General features: G+C 42.1%; 1 protein-coding gene across 3 annotated transcripts in view; it reads left to right on the forward strand.

Moving 5' to 3' along the window:
- Positions 1-27,797, forward strand: part of kcnab1a (potassium voltage-gated channel subfamily A regulatory beta subunit 1a) — a 134,828-nt gene that overhangs the window by 36,972 nt on the left and 70,059 nt on the right. The window contains exon 1 of one of the 3 annotated variants that reach the window (XM_026191254.2): positions 17,389-19,149. The exons of the other annotated variants lie outside the window; for them this stretch is intronic. Coding sequence (XP_026047039.1) covers positions 18,941-19,149 — 209 coding nt within the window. The 5' untranslated portion in view covers positions 17,389-18,940. Of the gene's footprint in view, positions 1-17,388; positions 19,150-27,797 lie in introns of those variants that run through there. 3 annotated transcript variants of the gene reach the window in all.

The raw sequence follows: 27,797 nt of genomic DNA on the forward strand, positions 1-27,797 counted from the left end.
GAGGACTTTGGTTAAGATTAACCACATTTTTAAGGTCAATGTGATTTATTTCATTTAGAAACTTGCATACCTTTAAAGGATACACCGGGGGTGGGGATGTGAGTGGGTGCGTCAGCCCTAGAACTGGTAACAGAGTCGTCTATCAGTGAGTCTCTGCTTGTAAAGGACACATGTGAGGACCTGAAAAAGAGGGCAAATAGTGAGTGTCCACATACACAGATTCTTCGTGCAACAAAAATAAGAAAATACATTACACAAAGGAAATTTTCAGATATGTACCTGGTTACACTGCTCCATCCTGCTGATCACTGCTCCATCCTGCTCCTGCCCGCCTACAGGCAGAAGCTGAAACAGGAAGCTCCAACCCGGAGGGCGGTGCACTGTTGGACGGACCAATCGGAGTCTGCGCTGCGGGACTGTTTTGATCACGCGGACTGGGAAATGTTTCACGTGGCCGCCAGAGACATTGATGAATACACAGACTCAGTCTGTGGATTTATCAGGAAATGCGTGGAAGATGTCGTCCCATCCAGAACAGTCAAATCCTTCCCAAATCAAAAACCCTGGATTAACGGAGATGTTCGCGCGGCACTGGCGGCACGGAACACCGCCTTTGCCTCCGCGAACACATCGGACTACAAACACGCACATTACCAACTCCGGAAGACGATCAAAGCAGCCAAACGTGAGTACAGGGACAGGGTGGAGCAACAGTTTGACAACCCTCGGAGTATGTGGCAGGGACTAAACACGATCACAGACTTTAGAGGGAAAACCAGCACACCGCAGACCACGGCCTCTCTGTGTGAGGATCTAAACGTATTCTACGCTAGATTCGACACAGCGAACACCATGAGACCGGACAGTGTGCGCACCGCGGATGACGTCAGGGCACACACTGTGTCTGAGGAGGATGTGCGGAAGTGCTTCAGGAAGGTGAACGCACGCAAAGCTACTGGTCCGGACGGGATTCCCGGCCGCGTCCTCAGGTCATGCGCGGCTCAGCTGGCTGGAGTGTTCACGCACATCTTCAACCTTTCCCTCTCTCTGTCTGTAGTCCCAGCCTGCTTCAAAATGGCCACCATCGTCCCTGTACCCAAATCCTCCACCATCTCCTCATTGAACGACTGGCGACCTGTAGCCCTGACCCCCATCGTAAGCAAATGCTTCGAGAAGCTGGTCAGGGACTTCATCTGCTCTGCACTACCCGACTCACTGGACCCTCTACAGTTTGCATACCGCCACAACAGGTCCACTGATGATGCCATAGCCCTGACACTACACACTGCCCTGTCACACCTGGAGAAGAGAGACACGTATGTGAGGATGCTGTTTGTAGATTACAGCTCAGCATTCAATACCATCGTTCCCTCGAAGCTGGACAGGAAACTGCAGGATCTAGGACTGAGCAGCTCCCTCTGCAGCTGGATCCTTAGCTTCCTGTCTGACAGACGCCAAGTGGTCAGACTGGGCAGCATCACCTCATCCCCCATCACACTGAACACTGGTGCTCCACAGGGGTGTGTACTGAGCCCTCTCCTGTACTCACTCTACACCTACGACTGCACAGCCACTAACAGCTCCAACATCATTGTGAAGTTTGCGGACGACACTACAGTGGTGGGTCTTATCACCAACGGTGATGAGACGGCTTACAGGGAGGAGGTCAGCGCCCTGACCCACTGGTGTCAAGACAACCATCTCACCCTCAACGTCGCAAAGACAAAGGAGTTGATAGTGGACTTCCGGAGGTGCAGAGAAGTACACACCCCCATCACCATCAACGGCGCTGCTGTGGAGAGAGTGAGCAGCTTCCGGTTCCTTGGCGTACACCTGGCTGAGGATCTTACGTGGTCAGTACACACAAACAAAACAGTGAAGAAGGCGCAGCAGCGCCTCTTCTTTCTCAGGAGACTGAAAAGATTCGGCATGAGCCCCCGCATCCTCAGGACTTTCTATCACTGTGCCATTGAGAGCATCCTCACTGGATGCATCACCACCTGGTATGGCAACAGCACCGCCTACAACTGCAAAGCTCTCCAGCGAGTAGTGCGGTGCTCTGAACGGATAATTGGAGGTGAGCTTCCCTCCCTCCAAGACATCTACAGGAAGCGGTGCCTGAGGAAAGCGGGGAGGATCATCAAGGACTCCAGTCACCCCAGCCATAAACTGTTCAGACTGCTTCCATCAGGAAGGAGGTTCTGCAGCATCCGGTCCCGTACCAGCAGACTGAGAGACAGCTTTTTCCATCAGGCCATCAGACTGCTGAACACGTCATAGACACCTCAGCTTCACTACTGGAACTTCAACATTATGCACTCCACACTGTATATAAATGCCACTTGTTTTGCACATATTCAACTCTGTATATTTTATATATTTTATTATTATTATTATTATTATTATTATTTTATTTTATTTTTTTACTATTTAATTTGTAAAAATGTGTATACACACACACACACACACACACACACACACACACACACACACACACACACACGTAGGAAAATATTTAGTATACACATCCAGAAATGCATACACTATTATATATTGTACATATATTTATTAGTTTCAGGTTGGCCATTCTTGTATTTTGCTCGTTTGTGTTGTTGTGTTTGCACATCTCTGTTGCTTGTGGGGCTCGCACACAAGAATTTCACTCGCATGTGCTGTGCCAGTGTGCCTGCACATGTGATGTGACAATAAAAAGTGATTTGATTTGATTTACAAGTTATTTATCTAACCTCAAAATTTCTCTGAGTCTCTTTAATGAAGGTAGAAATTAAACATAAGGTGAATATTGTTCTTCAGTTTTTCTTTGCTCCTCTTATCTGAGAAGTCTGTCTGTCTGTTATACTTAACATGTCTCACACTCATACAGTAAGACAAATGGTGGGGGTCTTGTAAGGAAGTTGGGGGAAGCAGACAACTCCACAGGAAGAGTCTTTTGTGTCTTCGAGGACTCTGGTAGGAAGCAAGGGAGTGTGAACCTTAAGGTGTGAAACAGCTGTGTACTGCCTTTTGTTCCTGGAGAAGGTATTTCACTGAGAGTCATGCTAGGCTCAGGGAGACTCTGCTGACCGTCTGTCCTGCGATCATGCAGGGACTTCATCAAGCTTGGTTGTCTGTTCTTTGTGTGGTTTGATTAAAAAATGTTAGCTACCGCTCACCGCTCGTCTGCAGGCTTTATTTAAATGGAAAACTTCCACAACAGGCAAAAAAAAAAAGCTTTTTGCTAAAAAAAAAAAAAAAGATTTAAAGCAGAAGTTTTTTGCACTGCATTTTAAAATGAAAACATATTGCATTTATTTGCAATTAAAAACACACAGAGCAGAAAGTGTGTTACTGTTTTACATCCACAGACACACAAGAAAAGAAGCAGGCAACATGAGGTCAAGTTATGGCAATTTTATTTTTGTATGTCAGTACATGTATTCAGAATAGAGTTTTTAAAAAACAAACAAACGTCCCAAGTAAAGTTTGGGGGGATTTTTGTGAAAGAAAGGTTGAGAGAGGGGGAAGGAGGAAGATGCTGCTGGGTCAGTTCTTTCTCAGCAGTCTGCTCCAGAATCCCCTCCTGTCCTCGGCTTGCTTTTCTTTTGCCTTCAGCTCTTTTAAGGTTTTGTTGAGCTGCTCCTCGGCATCTTTAAATGTTTCTTTCAGCTGCTGTTTGGCCAGTTTCCCTTTGTGTTTGAAGAGCTCTTTAGCTTCCTTTTTGTGCTTTTGTATTTCTTTAAGTTCATCTTTGCAGCCTTTCTTGGTCACCGTCGTTTCTTTCTTGAATACCTTCAACTCAATTTTCTCTTCTGCAAGTTCCTCTTGCACTTTCATCAGTTCCTCCTTCATGTTTTGAGTGTAACTCTTTGTATCTTCCATTTCTTTCTTTGCTTCCTGTATTTTAATTTTCTCTTCCTCCAACACTTTTTGAGCTTCCAACAATTCTTTCTTCATATTTTCAATCTCATTTTCTGTCTCGTGTTTACATTTTTTCTCCTCTTCAAGTTGTTGCTTCACATGCAGTAATTCCTTCCTTAGTGTTTCAGCTTCAGCCATTACATTTGCAGCTTCTTGTGTTGCCAACTGCATTTTGCTTTTTTCCTCTTCAAAAGCTTCCTGCACCTCCTGTAATTCCTGCATCACATTTCCTGCCTCCTTCTTTGCAGTTTGATATTTATTTTTGGCTTCTTGTGCTGTGCTTTTCTCTTCCTCCAATGCTTTTTGAGCTTGCAACAGTTCTTTCTTCATGTTTTCATTCTCGTTTTCTGCCTGTTGTTTTCTCATCTTCTCTCCTTTAAGTTTGAGACCCACATCCAGTAATTCCTGCAATACTACTTCAGTTTCAAACTTTGAATTTTTAGCTTCTCCTCTTGATTTTTCTGCCTCTTCTTTTAATTTGACATTTTCAGCCTGTATCATTTGAAATTTAAAATGAATCAGCTGTACTGTATTGTGAGGTGAAGCACTCGCCGATCCTCTTCTCGATCTCCCTTGATTCATTTTGGCCTTTTAAACAAAGGAACCAACGTTTTGTAGAGGAGTGAAGTGAAGTTTTCGATGTTTCTTCGTCAACTGTCGTCTGTCCTGCACAGAGATGCTTCTGTAGATGTGTCTCTAGCTGTGTCTGGATACAATGAAACATGCTGGAACTAAGTGCTTGTGTTGCACAGTTCTACTAAACATTCCATTTCATGCATGCTCCGCCCACATGGTCAGGAATGTCAGGTGCTGCATCTCCAAATGCTGCTCCCGTTGCCTAGCAATAACAGCTGTTTACTTTTTGGGCTCTGGTTCATTGTTTAATAAAGAAAACATGTCCAAGTATTGGGTGCTGAGGCTCAGCGCATATTCTAGCCTGCTGTGTGGGTGGGCAGCTAGAAATCACTGGTGGGCAACATGAGTGAGGAGAAAACTGGAGCAGCCAAGCAGGGAGCTGCAGGTTGCTGGTTTGAGTCTCTGTTCAGATGCTGGTGTCTCCTCTCTCTGAGATGTCTGCAAACTGTCCCAGATAAAACAATAAGGATAATAAACAAACACGTGACTAAAATAACAATTATGACTCTGATGTGTTTCATGTGTAGCAGGATGGCCTCTATACAGCAGTCGCTGCAAGCATCCACATCGCCACACTTACTATTCTTTAAGCAGGCGTGCTGGGCTCCTCCTAAGGAAAGTTTGAAACTTCATTTCCTTCATGCTGGTGAACTTTTTACCAAATATTTTCATCAAAGCTTCTCCATCACTGACAGGGATTGTTTGGATCTTCACACTCATCTCCACCAACCCTAAAAAATGAGTCTCACTTTGCTCATATAATGCCAGGAGTGTCTCCATATTCCACAAAAGTCTATGCAAACATGTAACAGTATCCCATATTCATAGAAATATTATTGATATTATAACAAAAGCTGTCACCAACACAATTGTCCCAAGTGCTTTTTTTATTAGTTATTGCAAATGCTTGACTGCAGTTCTTGCTAGATGACAAAACCACTTATTAGGTTTAGAAGGAAATGACTTTTTCTACATGAGGTAAAGTTGGAGAGCTGTTTCCCCAAACTAAATGAAATCATCATTTGAAAAACTACAATCTGTATTTACTCTGAACATCTGTGTTAACATTTGAAATTGGAAACATGTAAGTGTAACAAACATGTTAAAACATAAGAAATCAGGAAGGGGCATGTATAGGAATTTCTTTTACTTATGCATTAATCACATTATTTTATTGTATGATACCTTGGTGCCACTGGATTTTAACATGTCTCACACTCATACAGTAAGACAAATGCTGGGGGTCTAGTAAGGAAGTTGGGGGAAGCAGACAACTCCACAGGAAGAGTCTTTTGTGTCTTTGAGGACTCTGGTAGGAAGCAAGGGAGTGTGAACCTTAAGGTGTGAAACAGCTGTGTACTGCCTTTTGTTCCTGGAGAAGGTATTTAACTGAGAGCCATGCTAGGCTCAGGGAGACTCTGCTGACCGTCTGTCCCGCGGTCATGCAGGGACTTCATCAAGCTTGGTTGTCTGTTCTTTGTGTGTTTTGATTAAAGAATGTTAGCTACCGCTCACCGCTCGTCTGCAGGCTTTATTTAAATGGAAAACTTCCACAACAGGCAAAAAAAAAAGCTTTTTGCTAAAAAAAAAAAAAAAAAGATTTAAAGCAGAAGTTTTTTGCACTGCATTTTAAAATGAAAACATATTGCATTTATTTGCAATGAAAAACACACAGAGCAGAAAGTGTGTTACTGTTTTACATCCACAGACACACAAGAAAAGAAGCAGGCAACATGAGGTCAAGTTATGGCAATTTTATTTTTGTATGTCAGTACATGTATTCAGAATAGAGTTTTTAAAAAACAAACAAACGTCCCAAGTAAAGTTTGGGGGGATTTTTGTGAAAGAAAGGTTGAGAGAGGGGGAAGGAGGAAGATGCTGCTGGGTCAGTTCTTTCTCAGCAGTCTGCTCCAGAATCCCCTCCTGTCCTCGGCTTGCTTTTCTTTTGCCTTCAGCTCTTTTAAGGTTTTGTTGAGCTGCTCCTCGGCATCTTTAAATGTTTCTTTCAGCTGCTGTTTGGCCAGTTTCCCTTTGTGTTTGAGGAGCTCTTTAGCTTCCTTTTTGTGCTTTTGTATTTCTTTAAGTTCATCTTTGCAGCCTTTCTTGGTCACCGTCGTTTCTTTCTTGAATACCTTCAACTCAATTTTCTCTTCTGCAAGTTCCTCTTGCACTTTCATCAGTTCCTCCTTCATGTTTTGAGTGTAACTCTTTGTATCTTCCATTTCTTTCTTTGCTTCCTGTATTTTAATTTTCTCTTCCTCCAACACTTTTTGAGCTTCCAACAATTCTTTCTTCATATTTTCAATCTCATTTTCTGTCTCGTGTTTACATTTTTTCTCCTCTTCAAGTTGTTGCTTCACATGCAGTAATTCCTTCCTTAGTGTTTCAGCTTCAGCCATTACATTTGCAGCGTCTTGTGTTGCCAACTGCATTTTGCTTTTTTCCTCTTCAAAAGCTTCCTGCACCTCCTGTAATTCCTGCATCACATTTCCTGCCTCCTTCTTTGCAGTTTGATATTTATTTTTGGCTTCTTGTGCTGTGCTTTTCTCTTCCTCCAATGCTTTTTGAGCTTGCAACAGTTCTTTCTTCATGTTTTCATTCTCGTTTTCTGCCTGTTGTTTTCTCATCTTCTCTCCTTTAAGTTTGAGACCCACATCCAGTAATTCCTGCAATACTACTTCAGTTTCAAACTTTGAATTTTTAGCTTCTCCTCTTGATTTTTCTGCCTCTTCTTTTAATTTGACATTTTCAGCCTGTATCATTTGAAATTTAAAATGAATCAGCTGTACTGTATTGTGAGGTGAAGCACTCGCCGATCCTCTTCTCGATCTCCCTTGATTCATTTTGGCCTTTTAAACAAAGGAGCCAACGTTTTGTAGAGGAGTGAAGTGAAGTTTTCGATGTTTCTTCGTCAACTGTCGTCTGTCCTGCACAGAGATGCTGCTGTAGATGTGTCTCTAGCTGTGTCTGGATACAATGAAACATGCTGGAACTAAGTGCTTGTGTTGCACAGTTCTACTAAACATTCCATTTCATGCATGCTCCGCCCACATGGTCAGGAATGTCAGGTGCTGCATCTCCAAATGCTGCTCCCGTTGCCTAGCAATAACAGCTGTTTACTTTTTGGGCTCTGGTTCATTGTTTAATAAAGAAAACATGTCCAAGTATTGGGTGCTGAGGCTCAGCGCATATTCTAGCCTGCTGTGTGGGTGGGCAGCTAGAAATCACTGGTGGGCAACATGAGTGAGGAGAAAACTGGAGCAGCCAAGCAGGGAGCTGCAGGTTGCTGGTTTGAGTCTCTGTTCAGATGCTGGTGTCTCCTCTCTCTGAGATGTCTGCAAACTGTCCCAGATAAAACAATAAGGATAATAAACAAACACGTGACTAAAATAACAATTATGACTCTGATGTGTTTCATGTGTAGCAGGATGGCCTCTATACAGCAGTCGCTGCAAGCATCCACATCGCCACACTTACTATTCTTTAAGCAGGCGTGCTGGGCTCCTTCTAAGGAAAGTTTGAAACTTCATTTCCTTCATGCTGGTGAACTTTTTACCAAATATTTTCATCAAAGCTTCTCCATCACTGACAGGGATTGTTTGGATCTTCACACTCATCTCCACCAACCCTAAAAAATGAGTCTCACTTTGCTCATATAATGCCAGGAGTGTCTCCATATTCCACAAAAGTCTATGCAAACATGTAACAGTATCCCATATTCATAGAAATATTATTGATATTATAACAAAAGCTGTCACCAACACAATTGTCCCAAGTGCTTTTTTTATTAGTTATTGCAAATGCTTGACTGCAGTTCTTGCTAGATGACAAAACCACTTATTAGGTTTAGAAGGAAATGACTTTTTCTACATGAGGTAAAGTTGGAGAGCTGTTTCCCCAAACTAAATGAAATCATCATTTGAAAAACTACAATCTGTATTTACTCTGAACATCTGTGTTAACATTTGAAATTGGAAACATGTAAGTGTAACAAACATGTTAAAACATAAGAAATCAGGAAGGGGCATGTATAGGAATTTCTTTTACTTATGCATTAATCACATTATTTTATTGTATGATACCTTGGTGCCACTGGATTTTAACATGTCTCACACCCATACAGTAAGACAAATGCTGGGGGTCTAGTAAGGAAGTTGGGGGAAGCAGACAACTCCACAGGAAGAGTCTTTTGTGTCTTTGAGGACTCTGGTAGGAAGCAAGGGAGTGTGAACCTTAAGGTGTGAAACAGCTGTGTACTGCCTTTTGTTCCTGGAGAAGGTATTTAACTGAGAGCCATGCTAGGCTCAGGGAGACTCTGCTGACCGTCTGTCCCGCGGTCATGCAGGGACTTCATCAAGCTTGCTTGTCTGTTCTTTGTGTGTTTTGATTAAAGAATGTTAGCTACCGCTCACCGCTCGTCTGCAGGCTTTATTTAAATGGAAAACTTCCACAACAGGCAAAAAAAAAAGCTTTTTGCTAAAAAAAAAAAAAAAAAGATTTAAAGCAGAAGTTTTTTGCACTGCATTTTAAAATGAAAACATATTGCATTTATTTGCAATGAAAAACACACAGAGCAGAAAGTGTGTTACTGTTTTACATCCACAGACACACAAGAAAAGAAGCAGGCAACATGAGGTCAAGTTATGGCAATTTTATTTTTGTATGTCAGTACATGTATTCAGAATAGAGTTTTTAAAAAACAAACAAACGTCCCAAGTAAAGTTTGGGGGGATTTTTGTGAAAGAAAGGTTGAGAGAGGGGGAAGGAGGAAGATGCTGCTGGGTCAGTTCTTTCTCAGCAGTCTGCTCCAGAATCCCCTCCTGTCCTCGGCTTGCTTTTCTTTTGCCTTCAGCTCTTTTAAGGTTTTGTTGAGCTGCTCCTCGGCATCTTTAAATGTTTCTTTCAGCTGCTGTTTGGCCAGTTTCCCTTTGTGTTTGAGGAGCTCTTTAGCTTCCTTTTTGTGCTTTTGTATTTCTTTAAGTTCATCTTTGCAGCCTTTCTTGGTCACCGTCGTTTCTTTCTTGAATACCTTCAACTCAATCTTCTCTTCTGCAAGTTCCTCTTGCACTTTCATCAGTTCCTCCTTCATGTTTTGAGTGTAACTCTTTGTATCCTCCATTTCTTTCTTTGCTTCCTGTATTTTAATTTTCTCTTCCTCCAACACTTTTTGAGCTTCCAACAATTCTTTCTTCATATTTTCAATCTCATTTTCTGTCTCGTGTTTACATTTTTTCTCCTCTTCAAGTTGTTGCTTCACATGCAGTAATTCCTTCCTTAGTGTTTCAGCTTCAGCCATTACATTTGCAGCGTCTTGTGTTGCCAACTGCATTTTGCTTTTTTCCTCTTCAAAAGCTTCCTGCACCTCCTGTAATTCCTGCATCACATTTCCTGCCTCCTTCTTTGCAGTTTGATATTTATTTTTGGCTTCTTGTGCTGTGCTTTTCTCTTCCTCCAATGCTTTTTGAGCTTGCAACAGTTCTTTCTTCATGTTTTCATTCTCGTTTTCTGCCTGTTGTTTTCTCATCTTCTCTCCTTTAAGTTTGAGACCCACATCCTGTAATTCCTGCAATACTACTTCAGTTTCAAACTTTGAATTTTTAGCTTCTCCTCTTGATTTTTCTGCCTCTTCTTTTAATTTGACATTTTCAGCCTGTATCATTTGAAATTTAAAATGAATCAGCTGTACTGTATTGTGAGGTGAAGCACTCGCCGATCCTCTTCTCGATCTCCCTTGATTCATTTTGGCCTTTTAAACAAAGGAACCAACGTTTTGTAGAGGAGTGAAGTGAAGTTTTCGATGTTTCTTCGTCAACTGTCGTTTGTCCTGCACAGAGATGCTGCTGTAGATGTGTCTCTAGCTGTGTCTGGATACAATGAAACATGCTGGAACTAAGTGCTTGTGTTGCACAGTTCTACTAAACATTCCATTTCATGCATGCTCCGCCCACATGGTCAGGAATGTCAGGTGCTGCATCTCCAAATGCTGCTCCCGTTGCCTAGCAATAACAGCTGTTTACTTTTTGGGCTCTGGTTCATTGTTTAATAAAGAAAACATGTCCAAGTATTGGGTGCTGAGGCTCAGCGCATATTCTAGCCTGCTGTGTGGGTGGGCAGCTAGAAATCACTGGTGGGCAACATGAGTGAGGAGAAAACTGGAGCAGCCAAGCAGGGAGCTGCAGGTTGCTGGTTTGAGTCTCTGTTCAGATGCTGGTGTCTCCTCTCTCTGAGATGTCTGCAAACTGTCCCAGATAAAACAATAAGGATAATAAACAAACACGTGACTAAAATAACAATTATGACTCTGATGCGTTTCATGTGTAGCAGGATGGCCTCTATACAGCAGTCGCTGCAAGCATCCACATCGCCACACTTACTATTCTTTAAGCAGGCGTGCTGGGCTCCTCCTAAGGAAAGTTTGAAACTTCATTTCCTTCATGCTGGTGAACTTTTTACCAAATATTTTCATCAAAGCTTCTCCATCACTGACAGGGATTGTTTGGATCTTCACACTCATCTCCACCAACCCTAAAAAATGAGTCTCACTTTGCTCATATAATGCCAGGAGTGTCTCCATATTCCACAAAAGTCTATGCAAACATGTAACAGTATCCCATATTCATAGAAATATTATTGATATTATAACAAAAGCTGTCACCAACACAATTGTCCCAAGTGCTTTTTTTATTAGTTATTGCAAATGCTTGACTGCAGTTCTTGCTAGATGACAAAACCACTTATTAGGTTTAGAAGGAAATGACTTTTTCTACATGAGGTAAAGTTGGAGAGCTGTTTCCCCAAACTAAATGAAATCATCATTTAAAAAACTACAATCTGTATTTACTCTGAACATCTGTGTTAACATTTGAAATTGGAAACATGTAAGTGTAACAAACATGTTAAAACATAAGAAATCGGGAAGGGGCATGTATAGGAATTTCTTTTACTTATGAATTAATCACATTATTTTATTGTATGATACCTTGGTGCCACTGGATTTTAACAAAGGTCTGTTATGCAGAAATAACAGATTGTGTACTTACCTCACTAAAATAAAGGCATTTGCAATTGCATAGATTAATATTCATGCTTCATGGAATTAACTGCATAGATCATATTCATAGATGTAATATGCTTCACAGAACATGCCGTATTTCTCCAAATTATAGCCCAGACATATAATATTCAAAATTAATTTGTACCCCAGGTGTTTAAAAGAACCAGGTTGCTATATGTGGCCCGCTGAATAATTGGGGACGTATGATTATGAAAACAATTATTAAGCACTGATGTTCTAACACTACCCAATACAATATTAAATCAATTCAAAAATATTTTACTTGATCCCACAATTAAAAAAAAACCCCCCAAAAAAACCCCAAAACTTAGGTGCAGCAACAGTGGGTATTTTCACACATACTAGTGGGATACAGCAGTACTTTGTTTTATTTTTTAACATCTGCCATTTCAATATTTTAGAAAAAGCTAGCATTGACTAATTTTTAAACTTAAAACAAGCAGTCAGACAATCATGCACAGGCCTGGACTGGGACAACATTTCAGGCTTTTATTTTGGTGTGACACCCTGGGGAACTTCAGCTACTTTCTGTCAGAGACCGTTGGCAACACTGATGGTTTCATGAGACACCCTCCCTCTCTCAGACACACTTGCCCCGCCCCGTGAGCGAGTATCTTAATCATCAGTAAGTAGGAGAGACTTTCTATCCAATCAGAGGTGAGGAAGGCGGGACCTGCCCCTACTTACTGATGAGTAAGATACTCTTTAAGCACACATCAATAAATACAGTTAATAATTCAAACTCTCAGAGCAGTCTTTGTTTTTTACTGAACGTTTCGCGTTGGCTTTATTTGTTTTGCTGCTGAAAAATCTCCCTACAGCTGGAGTTCATGATGCTGCTGTGTCCCAGTGTTTCCCCGCAGTGCGAACAGCTGAGCGGATTATGAAGCAGATACGGGAGCAAAGCGGTATCTGCATGACAGAACAAGCGACTACTGCCGCGCACATTTTTAAATTCAAGCAAACATGCTTCAGAGCTTTTTCAGAAAGTTCTGGTGCTGCTAAAACAAAGCCGCCAGTTACAGCTGGGAGAAAGCTTTCAGTGAGCTCTCCGGGATGATGAGCTAAAGTGAAGATCAATGGGGAGAAGCAGACGGATGCAACAGCTGTTTTTTAAGAGTTTTAAAACACGACTGTTGGGAATAATCTGCCCAACAGTCGTGTTTGATGGCAATGAGGCATGTTGTATAGAGCGCTTTGAGTACTCCGGGAGAGTAGAAAAGCGCTACATAAGAATCAGTCCATTTACCAGTGTTCATAGAATCTCAAAGACATAGGCTACCGGATTTAAGTTTGTTTACCTGCTTTATGTGTTGACCCAGAAACAGAGCCACCACAACTTAAGGATTGCCGCTCTCATTTCTCAAAAAAAAGAATAATTAAAAATCGTCTGACGTCCATTTTCTTTTCCATCAAGGCAGGAAAGTAGTTTGCAAAGACCGCGATTGTAATTATTGGGGGTGTCCAAATTCATGGGCTGCATCCTCCCGGGGGCGCATTTGTAGACCGATTACGTCACAGCGACGCGCCGAAGGCTGACCAATGCGTCCTCCTTTTCCCCGAAGGATTTGAAGGATGGGTCGGGTGTGTCCTTCATGGCCCACCATATCCCAGAATTCATAGCGCGGCCCAGCCAAACTCCAGTTTCCGGCAATGGCAGCCACTACTAAGTTTTAAAATTACTCTTATTATTCTTTCTGGGTCATATAATAAACTTTTAACATATTTTCAGGCGAGAATGTGGGTGTGTAAACTTCAAATATCTGCTCGGTTTATCAAGATATCACATATTCGCAAAAGTGCTTCGATGTTTTCGGAGACGTCTGTTACCCAACAGCTCGATAGCTAGCCGGGAGCTCGAGAACGGCACAACTCCCGGCACATCATTTTCAGATCACCGCTGTCTTTCGCTACTCAGGTTAAACGTAGGTTTACATCCGGCCTACCCGACCTTCTGAGGACCCGGCCCACATAGCTCGCGAAGGCCGGGTCCTCAGGAGGATTCAGCCCATGAATTTGGACACGACCTCAGTGTTCCGATTACCAGTCCGGGACTGGTCATGCATGCTGACTGATAAAAAGCGCACCACGAACACATTTCATTGCAACTTACCGGCAGTTGTCTAGACGGTTAACAGACAGCAACAGATTCAAAGTTTCATTTCAAGTAATGGTGCATTACACAGACCTAAGCAATACAAGTAAAGTGTAATAGCTCATCACTTCAAAAATTACCATTTGCATGCGCTATTATATATTATTCACCCTGTGTAAATAGCTTACCTTCACTTCTGTGGTTCGATCGGGTTCGATGGAAGCCGAAAAAAAAGACCCAGAATTTTCTTGCAGTCCCACTCAGTCAAAAAGCGCGGTCTGGCGCATGCGCAACATAAGACTCACGGTTTGGGGGTATATTTTACTGCATTTTTTAATGTAATGTTGTTACTCTTAAGAAAAGGGTATAATAAACCCATTACTTTATAATTCCTTGGCTGAGTGCAATAATAGAGTAAATTTTATATGATTTGCATAGATTATATATACCTTTCTCCAAAATAGCTTTTATCAGTGCAGCTCGTCAGATTGACAGGAAACGAGTAGCTTTTATTGTCGTAAGGACAAACGTCCCTGATGCTGTTGACTTACATCATCGCTCTCAGAGCAAAACGGCAAACAAAGTTGTAATTATGCAGTATGTACAACACAAACAGAGAACGATGTGCTGTAGTTCATTCATTTTAACAGCTCTCTAACATTTTTTACTTGTTTCTGAGAAAGAAATAGATTTTGTCATACTAAGACAACATATTTAATGCACAACAAAGAATGAAATAAGCAAATCAAACATTTTCTGCTGACGCTGCGAGAAATTAAAAGCCAAGTCTGATTTTTTGGAAATATAATTTGTTCGTAATCTACTATTAGAAATTATATGTGAGCGACTTTTAACCAAAAATCACATGAATAGATGCTCTAGGTAGAAAATACATCACGCAGAATTGTTGGCTGTGACAGCGGTGTGTAATACTGCGCTTCAAAATAACCCAAACACATGCTGCATCATATTAATGAATAATCAATTTTTCCACATCACCGCATAATTTTGCACACAAGACACATCGGTAAAAACAACTTGGACATTTCTTAATTTGCCCGGTGGGCCGATGGTGATTTTTCGCTTTTATGGGCCGATGATTTTTATTTTTTGTGATGGTATAAACAATGAAAGGTGGTGAATTGGCCAGATGCTGGTGGTGGCTATGGCAGAGCTTCCACAGAGGCCAGCAGGTGGATGAGGGAAGGGGAGGCAGGGGGAGGAGAGACCTGAGACAGCTGTAAAAGCTGCTGGTCATGATATCGGTTTGGTTATCTGGTGACAGGAGGAGATGTCCTTACTGAATCATCAGAGCTGGACAGGTGATGGAGAAACAGGTTCACCTTTTAGGTGACATGAATGAGTTGAATTTATAAACTGTTTCTGAGAGACAAATAACACCAGGATGCTTTTCTAAGTAGCTGACAGCTGATAACTGTGCAGAGGCGGGTCTAGCAAAGTTTTGCCAGGGGGGCCAGGTGGGGCATTAACAGGGAAACGGGGGCACAAAGAAATACTTTTCTTTCTTATTCTCATTTCAAATGTCTAGCTTTTAATAAATAATTATCTGAATCTTATAACCAAAGTTTTTATCTGATGTAAAATCTATAGAAATCATACATATACCAACAAGACTGTACATCACTGTCACAACAGCGTCTTTATGGCTTTTCCTGTAATACTTGGTGGGCCGGTCTCTAGTCAAAATGCCCGGGCCGATTTTTTGTCATAGTCCAGCCCTAAATGCTGAGAGTCCTTAGCTGTATACATTTTCATTTACATTTGATAAATTCTAAAAATGTATCATTTTTTGAAAAGTAGAATTGACTTGTGCGGGTTAAAACGAGTCAGTGAATATAAAATTCCTCTAAACTGACCAATAAATTTGAATTGATAGAAGTTGATTTGTGGTTTGGATTACTAACATCAGCCATTACTAACACATCAGTCTTTGCCGAGCAAAACACTGAAATCCATCTTTAGCAAAGACAAAAAGTGTAGCAGTTTCTAAACCTTCAACTAACTCGGGTGTATAATTTCTAAAGATTTGCGCTATTTTGAGAAATGACAAATTTCCAGAGTACAGACAATATAGCAGGGATGCTGTTCTCCACAGATACAACATAACAAAACTGAGAGATTGCCAGTGATTCCCACTTCTAATCTACATAAACACTCATTCGTAGCTTGAGGTATCTCATGAGGATTTCACTATGTAGTGTGTGGGCTTTTGCTGACAAAGCTTATGACCCAGCATAAATACAACATGCGTGCACCCTCCCACACACACACACACACACACACACACACACACACACACACACACACACACACACACACACACACACACACACCTGTGCAAAAGTAGGACACCGTCTTGCGCTCAGAGTTATGGATGTGTCATCACTTGCTGCTTATGGGGCAGCTGCAGGGAAAACAAAAACAAAGCAGAGACAATAAACAGAGAAAAAAGGCTCAAAATGTGCAAACTAATTAATGGATCATAGAAACAGGGCCACATTTTAAGCTCACAAGATATTTTAGTCCACAGTCCTGATATTGTAATCTGGCAGTTCTTAAGTTAGTTGGACGGCCCTAAATATTTCACATAGATCAGTAATGTATGTGCCTTCATGGGACACAGCTGCAAAAACTCCTGTGGGCTGACTGCTAGAGCATTTTCAGTTTACCTTGACCCAAAGAGAGAGCCAGAAGTGATACGTCGTTTAACTGCCCCTGAAGTTTTAAAATACCCGTCATTACTCACCATTAAATCAAACCCAGAGTGTTGTAATTGTAATTGATGTTCAAATCCTGACAGTGTTGTTTGCGTGGATGTGTGGATGCGAAACTTAATGTATTTTCTGATTTTTCTGCGAAGTGAACTGCCAATTTGTTTGAGCTGGGTGTTTTATGACACAACAGGATTCAGGTTTCAGTATAAAATGTATGTACTTAGATGTTGGGAAAGTTAAATCATCTGACAGAAGCTTCGGTGAAACAATGGGACAGTTTTTGAACCAACATGTCTACCTGACTTAATGCAACAGATGTTGAAACCTCACTGTTTTTGTTTCGTTTTGTTTTTCTTGTTCTTTTTTGTTTGTTTGCTTCTTGCTTTTGGTTGTTGTATTTTTGTATTTGTTGTTATAAAATGCAAAATCTAATAAATACTTGAAATTTGAAATGTATGTACTTATGCACTGTATGTATTTGTAAAAAACAACAATGTGATATTTACACACACACACACACACACACACACACACACACACACACACACACACACACACACACACACACACACACACACACACACACACACACACACACAAAAGACAGTCTGGAGCAGAATGCTCCATTTACCTCTGTTTGATACCCCTCATCGAATTACTGACAAGCACACAACAATAACACCTTACAACACACACACACACACAGTCACACACACACAATTGGATGTGCTGCGATCAAACACACAAAGATTTATAAATTCTGTCTCTTCTCAGCTTTGTTTAGCCTCAGCCTGCTCCTTTGCGGTCATTTTCTTTCTCCTGATCCCAGTTTCTCCACACCTCCCTCATTTCATTCATCCATCCTCTTCTCATTCTCTTTGATTTGTAGCTGCCTTTTCAGTTCGATGGATCATGTGCTAGGGGATTTCGGAAAACTGTTACTTTATGTCAGCAAATACTGTATAATCCTGACTTGCACATTTTTTATGTATGCTGCAACATCCATTTAATTTTCTAGTTACAAGCTTTATAAGCCAAAATTTCTCATTCATTCTGGTTTCAGGATGTGGCTTGGTGATAGGATATCTCACCCTTTTACCCAGTGTTGGGTACAACTAGTGCTAGTTGTACCCAACACTGAAAGCCTTTGAGACAAATAAGTAAAAAAAAACGGATGTAGTAAAAGACAAAAAAGAGAGGAAAAGAAAAAAAATGAAATGGCTCAGAGAGGATCGTGGCTAGAGTGTTAGAGAGGGAATAATAGCTTTGCTGCACTGACATTAAAGGTGCAGGAAGGAACCTTAGAAGTGTGTGACAGGTGAGCAGCAGTGAGAGACGGTGAGTGAGACAGGTAGAGTGGGAGCTAGAGAGAGAGCGCAACCGAGAGCGAGTGGGAGTGAGTGAGAGAGAGAGGCTGTCTGCTGCACCACATCTCTTTCAGTTCCCCTGAAGGTGCGCTTTTGGTAAATGTGGCTTCCCTGCTGAGAAAAAACAACAAAAAAATAAAAATAAAGAGAAGCCGGAGGAGCTCAAAACGAGCAGAGCATCCAAAAACTGAGAACAAACATCAGTTAACGAGGGAGTCGGAAGAGTGGGGGGAGAAAAGAGAGGGGGAAACTGGGGCACGGGCACATTAGTAACACGCATTAACAAAGGACCACCGAGGAGAAGAAGTGAGGAGACGCAGGGGGGTGGGGGGTGCTGATGGCAAAAAAGTGCGATGGGGCACAGTGACAGCACCTGAGAGTGACTCCTCTGCTTTGTTTTGTCTGTCCTTGCTGCCCTGTCTCCTTATCCCTTTCCTGACCCTGTCCCCTCCTCCTCCTCCTCCTCCTCCTCCCTCGCGCTCTCTCGCACATGCTATCGCTCGCTCTCTCTTCCCACAGTCAGACCAGGGAGAGCGCAGCGCCTGGGTCGCATCTCCATCTCTCTTGTTTCTCTTTCGCTCCTCTGCCATCCTGCTGCACCCTCTCCACCTCCACTTATTGTCATTCTGCAGCTGAAACCCTGTTAGGAAAAACAAAAATCCCCCGGCTCTGCATCAGAGGCAAGACACAGGAGAAGGAAAAACCAGCGGGGGAAATAGATTGGGGATCCCTCACAGAACTGAGGAGTCTTTGTTCTTCTCTAGCTTTTGATGACTGACCTGTTCTGCTGACTCTCCTCTGAAAGGAAATACTTAAAATGGGACACTTGATTTGAGCACAGAAGGAAAAAAAAAAGAGGAAAAGCTTTTCTTTCTTCCTTTTTTCTTCTTGCCGGTTTATCTTGCTTCACAGAACAAAGTGGTGCACATGGAGAGGGAGCATTTGCGAGAGAGCGACTGAAGACTGAAGTCCATTTACGAGGAAAATAAAAGCGAGAGACGAGGAGAACCCGAACAGAGACTGAGCTGAAGAGTCAAACAGAGGCTCCTTTCCCCTCCTCACTCCTCGTCCCGTCTGTAGTTTTCCTCTTCGCTCCCCCGACTGAAGCCCAGCCATGCAGGTGTCCATCGCCTGTACGGACCACAACCTGAAGAGGGGCAATGGGGACCACAGCAAGCAGAGCGCCACCAGCCCCAATGTGGTCAACCAGGCCAGGGCCAAGTTCCGTACCGTGGCCATCATCGCGCGAAGCTTCGGCTCCTTCACGCCACGCCACATCTCACTCAAGGAGTCGACGGGAAAACACACTGGCATGAAGTACAGGTGTGTTAGAGTATGTGTGAATAATGTGCAGTGCACTAAAGCGAGGGGCACCAATACTTTGTTTTCTTGTGTGTCCATCTCATTTATCCCAATATTTTTCTGTTATACTTACCTACAAAAATGCCCTCATATCAGTGGAGATGTGTCTATATTCTTTAATCAGTTTCAGTGTTGACGTGACATTTGATCATGTGTTTTTAGCAAATGTTTTTTTTCTCCAAAATAGGGACCCAAAGTTTTCAGATAAAGACTCTTTAGATGCATCAGCTCTTATTTAAAAAACAACAACAACAAAAATGATTGTTATCTATATCTGTAGTGACTTTCTCTGCCTTTAATCGGAAGCACCTTCTGCCAAACCTGTGTTATATTTGCTGTGAGCTTGCGCTACACTTTTAAAAATTGTGATCTGCAGACTCCAGACTGATCATTAAGTCGTGCAGAAGCTGCTCAGCCTGACGGGACTCGTAAATATAAACGCCGTCGTCTACGTGCCGGGAGATTACCGACAGCTCCCTCGGGTTCATTGCCTGTTCTGTCCGTTGCTCTGACTGCCTCGCTCCTTACAGTTCATTTACACTTTCTTTATGTCTCACACATCGTCTCGCACACATCTTTAAACCTCTCCGTCTTCCTCTCAAATGCTGAAATTCTCATGTCTCAGAAAGCCATGAATGGAAGCAGAGTCTTCTTGCTCCTGCCTCTCTCCCACACACCTAAACACTTTTCTGTCTCCTCTTCTCTCGGCCTCTCTGTGGTGTGCAGAGACAGCTCTGCAGTGTGGGCAGAGCGTCTGAGTTGGATTTGACCTCAGCAGTATTGCTGCTCAGCTGACTTGTGTGTTTGACTCTCATCGCCCGGAGCTTCGAATCTTATGTAAAATATGGTGGCATCGCTTCATTTCCGAATCTCTGCGGATGACGGCGAAATCGAGCTGAAAAGCACGTGTCAGAGGGTCTGAAATGACTGCTGGTTTCTGTGCACGTAGCGATGAGACGGTGATGCACTGCGTTCTATTAAATAAAGCTGTTTTTATAAAAGTCAACACTGTGCCAAAGCAGAAACTCGATCTGGCAGCGATTTTGCTGCAGCTGGTAAGTGTGTGGCAGCTGAAGCCAAATCAAAAATCTGCAAATGTGGCTACTTTTCATGCTCTGATGGTGATGAAAATGGTAATCGATGGAGAAAAACATTTTTCCACTTCCAACTTTGAGCAAAAGTGCACGTTTTTTTTTTTCTTCTTCATTTATTTCTTTTCATTTTTTCGGATGGAAAGTGTGAAGGTATTGAACCATTGTTAGTATGAGTGATTTTATTCAACTTCAGCAAACATCAGTTGACAGCTCAGAGTTACAGTTTACTGTGAGGGCGTCTGGATGCCTTGTTGATTACTTGTGACATGGGTGCGTTTGCTTTGCACATTGAAAGGTAACTGAAGTCTTCCTCACTCCTTTTTTATTGGCCAGAGCTGCAGAGAACACACAAACTGATTATCAACAAAACATAGTGGCTGTACTAAATATTCTCTAATGCTTAATGATGTTCGGAATAACGATGTGATGATTTATCCTCTAGTCTATTAATCGTCATTCTTTATCCTGGATATGTTGGCTTGGAAAATTGTAAAACTTTTCAGGCTAAGAGCTTCATTACATACTCACTGGAATATGAACTTGTCTAGACGCCGGGTTATGTAAGTGGGTCGTGATACTGCATGACCAGTAACTAGAGACAGGTGATACGTCACCCTGTGATGAACACCTGTGACGCACCTGAAGTCAAATTTGCAGAGCTACACTTGGCAAGGAAACTGTGTTATTAACATGAAGAGCCAAAGGAGTCTAAAAACATTATCCCACTTAAACTTTACAGTCATAAACCGCCACAGAGATCATCCCAGCGTTGTTTACCACAGTGCCGCGTCAGCGCTTTGATGATGTGAATTTAGACGCTCGCAGTAAGCTTTGGGAAGATCAGCGATTCACCTCACAGTGGGGGTCAAACGAGTATTGATTGAGCCGCCTTGAAAACAGACGTGGTTGGCAATAGCGCTGACATTACTGTGATGTCAGTAATTACAAGCACTGCAAATGAATTGCAGTCATTCCTTACTGATCATCAAATGAAGTAAACTAAAAAAGAAAATCCCAACATGTTGAGGTGATGTGGAGAGCTTACTGTTGTGGGTTTACTGTTAACGTTCTTCTGCTGCTGATGTGGGAAGAAAACAAGCAACAAGCAGACAGTTGGCTACAGTGATGCCATGAGAGTAGTGTTGTGTGTGTGCCAGGATGTTACAGCTTTAGTCGTGCTTATGTCAGCACAAATATGCCCACAGTTCAGGCAGAGTGTGTCTGTGTATATATAATATATATAACAGCTTAACAATTTAGTTTTTCCAGTTCAACTTTAAATGGAGCTCTGTACACATCTGCACACACTCCCTTAAACATGGCTCCCTGTACAGGAGAGTGAGCCATATGCCAGCACAGTCATCCTGTCAGTTTGTCTTCAAGCTTTCAGTTGACAGACGGTGGTGAAAACATGACTTGTGACAATAGACGAGGACAGGCTAGAGTTTCTTCTCACTGCTGCACAGAAACAATGAGCAGAAAGATGGAGAGAAAAGAGGAGAGAGATGGAAACGAAAAGAGACGGAGAGACGATACCAGCGCGAGTGCTAATCGTTCCACGCAGCATTGTCTTCTCCTGACAGTAATGCTGATGGACAGTATGGGAGGAGATAGTCCCACACTGTCCATCTCTACCACTCTTTCCCATCTCTCTCTCTGCTTTTTTTCGTTTCAGGAAGTGAACCCGGGGTTGCGCACACCATCTGCTCTGGCACTGCAGTGTAGGTGAAAGCATGACAACAGGAGAGGTGTTTCATTCTCTGCGTGCACCTGTGCGTGTGTGTATGTGCTCCTCACAGCACAATAATACACACACACTCTGCTGCCGCTGCAGCACAGGCCTGCAGTGTTTATTCCCTTTAAATACAAAGTTATTTGTTTTGTGCCTCGAACCACAAAATAAATAATCATAAACGTCTTTGTGAATTGTGGTGAAAAAAAAAAAGTCAAAAAACGATCAAACTAGCACAATGCGGCTTCTGTTTGTTTTGTACAGCGCACCCACTGGGCATGTCCGCCTTTGTAAAAGATCGACGTAACCACTGTGATGTCAACTGTTTTGAAGCCGCTGCCTTTTGTGCTCATTTTGAAGCTAAATACGATGATATTTGGATGAGAGGCTCGAGCTCGGGAGTGATCCGCTGATGCTAAACCAAGATGTGATGGGAAGGTTGTAATTTACTGTTAGAAGTAATTTACTGCAAAAAGCAAAATGTTTGACTTTTATTACAAGAACCAAGGGAATGAGGGAAGTACACCAATAAATATGTCATTACTACTCATAGAGATCAAAACTTTTTTTGCCCCTACAAGACTGTGAACAGAATTATTTCTATTCTGTTGGGATTTACTTGCTTTCATAGCTATCCTCAAGCTGGTATTTGGGGAACTTCAGTTTTTGGCTCATTGTTTTTAAGGTTGAAGTTGAATCTTGGACAGGTGAAAATTTAGAGAGGGTTTGTAGTGATAGCAGTAATCTAATTGTTGTCATATTCAGTTAGGACTTGTACAGAAGTGCATCAATACTTGCCTTATTAATTCATTAGCTGATGGAATATGTTGTCGTCGTGCCGTATGCAAGTCTGACTGAGTAGAAATCATTGGAATCATTTTTGAATGATTTCAGACACGGGAACATGACTGACTTTGGAGACAGAAAAGGAACTCTAAACATGGAGACAAGAGATAAACATAAAGACAAGGCTGACTAAATGTGGGACACAGGCATGGATGACATTAGATGATTAGATGACAAAATGAAGACGAGAAAACACAATATTACACAAAGCAGAAACACAACTAAAAGAACCAGAACCAGGAATATAAAATAAATATAAAATAAATCAGAATCTAAAGAGTCTAAATACATAAACACAGAGTCACAGACCCAGGACCATATAAATATAAATATGAAAAAGTAGGAGAGATTTGTAACTTTTGATTTAAAAGAAATAAATGTGTATGTGGTTGTGAAAAGAAAGGTACGCTTTTGTTTAAAACATATTGTGAAATGTCAGGTATAGCATTATGTCCACTGGCAGGTGACGTGACTAACACTGAATATCTCTTCTTCGTGGCACCTGTTAGTGGGTGGGTGCAGGTGAACATTTCATCCTCAAAGTTGATGTGTTAAAAGCAGTGAAAATGGGTGAGTGTGAGGATTTGATTGAGTTTGACAAGGACCAAATTATGATGGTTAGACTGGGTCAATCTGCAATGGTCTGTATCAAAAGTGGTCCAAGGAAGAAACAGAGGTGAATCAGCAACAGGGTAATAGGAAGCCAAGGTTCATCGATGCATGTGGTGAGTGAAGGCTGGCCCGTGTGCTCCGATCTAACAGACAAATTACTGTAGCTCGCATGGTTGATGCTGGTTCTCATTTAAAGTTGTCAGAGAGCAGATAAGGAGCTGCATAGCCTCAGACCTGTTGGGGTGCCCGTGCAGTCCAATTCAGAATTACCAACAATGGGCATGTGAGCTTCAGGACTGAGCCACAGAGCAATGGAAGGAGGTGGCTTGGTTTGATCCTGCTTTCTTTTACGTGGATAGCTGGGTGAATGTGCATCACCTACCTGGGGAACACCTGGTACCTGAATGCATAAAAATAGTTCAGGAATGGTTTAAGAGAACAGCAATGAGTTTGAGGCAATTTCCCAGATCTCCATCCAATCAGGCATCTGTGGGATGTGCTGATCCATGGAGTCCCCACCTCACAACTTACAGGACTTAAAGGATCTGTAGCTAACATCTTGGTACCAGATCACAGCACACCTTCAGGAGTCTAGTGGAGTCCATGCCTTGATGGGTCAAAGTGTAATGCCTAATTAGTGTATGATAAGCAATCATATAAGATGAATTTGATGTTAAAAAAGAGGCAGGTTGATTTGGCTAAAATTAATAATAATTAGCTGTGTATATACTTAAGTTTATTAGTACAGGAAATTCTGTATTACAAGCACAGATCCAGCTTCAGCATCAGTACTAACACAGACCCATTACAGCTTCAGCTCTAGCAGATTAACTTGTATTTGCCAATTGCCATGCAGCTCAGCCAAAGCTTTAATTTCCCATTACTGCATGCTAATGCTGATATTCAATCATCTTAGGATTCTAAATGTTTGTTTATATAAATCTCATTCTGTTTAGTATAGGTCGACTTTGTTCTACACCAACAGATGGAGAAAACTGTTTTAAAGGAGGGGGGTGGCGTTGTTGTGGGAACAGCAGGGGTGTCAGGTGTGACTGTGAGGTAATGGCAAATGGTTTACAGGACTCACGGGTCTAGTAGGAGGCTCCCTCAGCAGAATTTGGCTTAGGGCTCCAGGGAGGCGAGGACCAGCTTTGAGTTTTACTTTTGTCACAGTGCACGGCATCTGTTGGGCACCCTCCTATTCCTTTGTGCAGTCATTTCAGAGACATATGTGACTTTTACTTGTGAAGCTACCGTGGGGCTACGGATTGGCTCAGAGGAGCATAGAGAGGCAAAGTCAACACTATCTGGCAAATAAGCCTCCACTGCAGAAGCTGCTATTAGAAACATTCATGACTTTAACACCCTAAGTTGAATGGTCACATCACGAGCATGGAACATCAGCACCTCTCCCGAAGAGAACTGATATCGTGAAGTAATCTGCCTGTCTTTTGAAAAAGCTTCTGCACTGCTGAGTCTTCTCTGCCCTGCTGTTATTGCAGAAATGCAGAATCTAAACAAGCTACCGCCTTTTGCTCAGAGAAGCTCTTCTGACGAGCGGCAGCGTGGCGGGAGGACAGAGATACTGAACAAACAACAGTGTTAGATTGTTTTCTTTTGGAAATGCCGCACAGATCTAAATTTGTGACGTGATCAAAGCAACATGCTGTTGATAAAGGCTGAGTTCCAAGGTTTTCCTCCTTCTGACAGAGAGCCTGGAAGTCTTGGATTCACTTTGAATCTCTATGACTTATCTGTCCTTAGGCCTCACTTTTTGAAGAGTATTCTGTATTCTCCTAAAAGAACACGTGTAACAGAGGTGGGATCATGAAAAGCGAGGTAGTATTTACCTGAAGTGACTCTAGCTCTATGTGGTCTTTCAACAGCAGCTGTCCCTGCGTTCTCAGGTCACTGAGTACACACAGGGAACAGGATGCCACTTTACACTGTGTTTTACCAAGCGTGCTACCACCTCAATGCACCAATCGCTCTCAGGATGTCGAAGGAGTTGCCCGGGCTTCATGTTAACACTGTGTCTCACCTCGTGCTGAACCAATGTCCACCCTGTGCTTTGACAGATGTATTTGAGGACACACACACACACACACACACACACACACACACACACACACACACACACACACACACACACACACACACATACAGTCATGTGAAAAAGAGTTATCTCTGGACTCTTTGCAGTCCTGTGAAAACTGAGTACATCTTTACAACCTCCACAGCAACTGCTAATATTTTATTAGCAGTGCTAATAAAATGCACTTGATTAACTGATCATCATCAAGTGTGAGCACCTCTATAAAAGCAGAAGTTATGGCAGTTTGCTGGTCTAGAGCATTTTGGTGTGTGTTAACAGAGCTACGATCTTCCCAGGAGTGGACGGCCCAGCAAATTCACTCCAAGGTCAGAGGAACTACAAATACTCTGTACACTGAAAAATCTACTTCCCTCCAAAATCGAATAGGGTTGCACAACTTCTAGAACGAAGTCCTTCGGACGGATGAGACCAGGCTGGAGATCTTTAGCAGTAATGCACAGCACATGTCTGAGGATTGTTTTGCAACTACTACTGTATACAAATGTATTCTAGAGTCAAATGTGAGTGAGGCCCAGAATGCTTCATGCAACAAGCACAGCAGCAAATCTAAAACAGAAAAACTAATCGCAACATTGCAACGGCCTAAAGTTCAAAGTTCCGACCTCAGCCTGACTGAAATGCTGTGCATACATGAATATCTCAGTGAACCTCAACTCTGTAAAGAAGAGTGGGACAAAATCCCTCCATAACAATGTGAGTATGATTAAGTCACACAGAAAACAATTACTTCACCTTATTACTGTTTATATTTGGTTCTTAGAGTTACTGAATCACGAGGTGTGCTTAATTTTTCACATGACTGTATGACAGTCACAATACCAAATTGTCCTAGCTCACTGTTCATTGTATTTTTTATTTTGCTATGAATGTGTGGGTTTGAATGTCTAATGTGTCCATCATACAAGGAGTTTAATGGGTTATAGCCAATGCCAGGGATGAGTAACTGACACGCAGCAAACCAGTGGAGTGGAAACAGGAAATTCAGATAAACTGGCAAATATTCGTAACAAGAAAAATTACACGCTCACAGAAAGCTGCTTATTTATCAGTGTTTCTGCTTAATAGTATGAAGTAAAAGGGTTCGACATTCACATTTATGTTGGTAGAAAGAAGAAGAGACTGTTCGTCTAAAAAACTGCCACTGGTTTAAATGTGATTGGGCCATATGTGGCACAAGAAAAATAATTTGAAAAACTTGGCAGGAAAAAAAGCTAATTCCCGATGACCTTTCAACATGTGTTGCAATGAAAAAGACATGAAGGCTTTGTGAAAACTGGGCAAGCTTTTGCATGAGCTAATTCACACACTGCTAATTTGGCAGAAGAGGGTTGGTGTCAGCTCAGTTACTGTACATTGCCTGCTGAGAGCTTGCACAGTGTTGTGAAAGGCCGGATTAGCAACTTCTGTAAAAGGAAAAAAAGAGTGCCCATGTGTTGTGGCGTTCTACGGAGGAGCTGTGAAACGAGAAAGATGATAATGAATAAAGGAAGGAATTCTTTGCCTGCTGGTCCCGCTCCAAAACCACCAAACAACAAACACTCAACAGCCCTAACCAATGCATTATCTATGCTTGTTGCTATGGTAATCGTGTCCTCGACTCTATAGTGCCATCATTCAATTTGGAACACTTTAAAAGACATCCACACACACACACTCACTCCTGTTTAACATCATTTTAGAGGACGTCGCCATGACTAACGCTCATTTCCTGAGACTCACTCTAACCTGAAACACAGTCACAGCTGACTTTAACTAACACAGCCCGTAAACTGTCCGAACAGACTAGTTACTTGTCTCCAGAAGATCGCCAAAAAACCCGCAGATACACAACGAGTACTTCAAGCAGAGGGTAAAAGTCAACTGAAGCCAGCTGAGGACTAACAGACATAACTGGGTGGAAACATGGAGGGGGATATGATGTGATGCGATAAAAGCAGAATAAACAGCGAGTTTTCCATTCAAATATTGTGCAAAGTTTGAGCAAATTCCCCAAAACTGCCAAAACAATGCAGTTTAATGTCTGTTCTCATTTACAACCATTATGCAAATATCAGTAATAGCTGACTGAGATAAACAGCTGGTGGCACTAAATCTCCAGTCGGGTGCTATTAAGCAAAGGAAGAAGGATACAGCTTGAAAACTTGACATAGTTAAGGAAGCACAGTCAGACCTCCAATTATGGAGACGTGGGCTGCGTTTTGTGGTTGCT

This window comes from Astatotilapia calliptera, chromosome 14, assembly GCF_964374335.1.
Source record: "Astatotilapia calliptera chromosome 14, fAstCal68.1, whole genome shotgun sequence".
NCBI classification, from domain to species: domain Eukaryota; kingdom Metazoa; phylum Chordata; class Actinopteri; order Cichliformes; family Cichlidae; genus Astatotilapia; species Astatotilapia calliptera.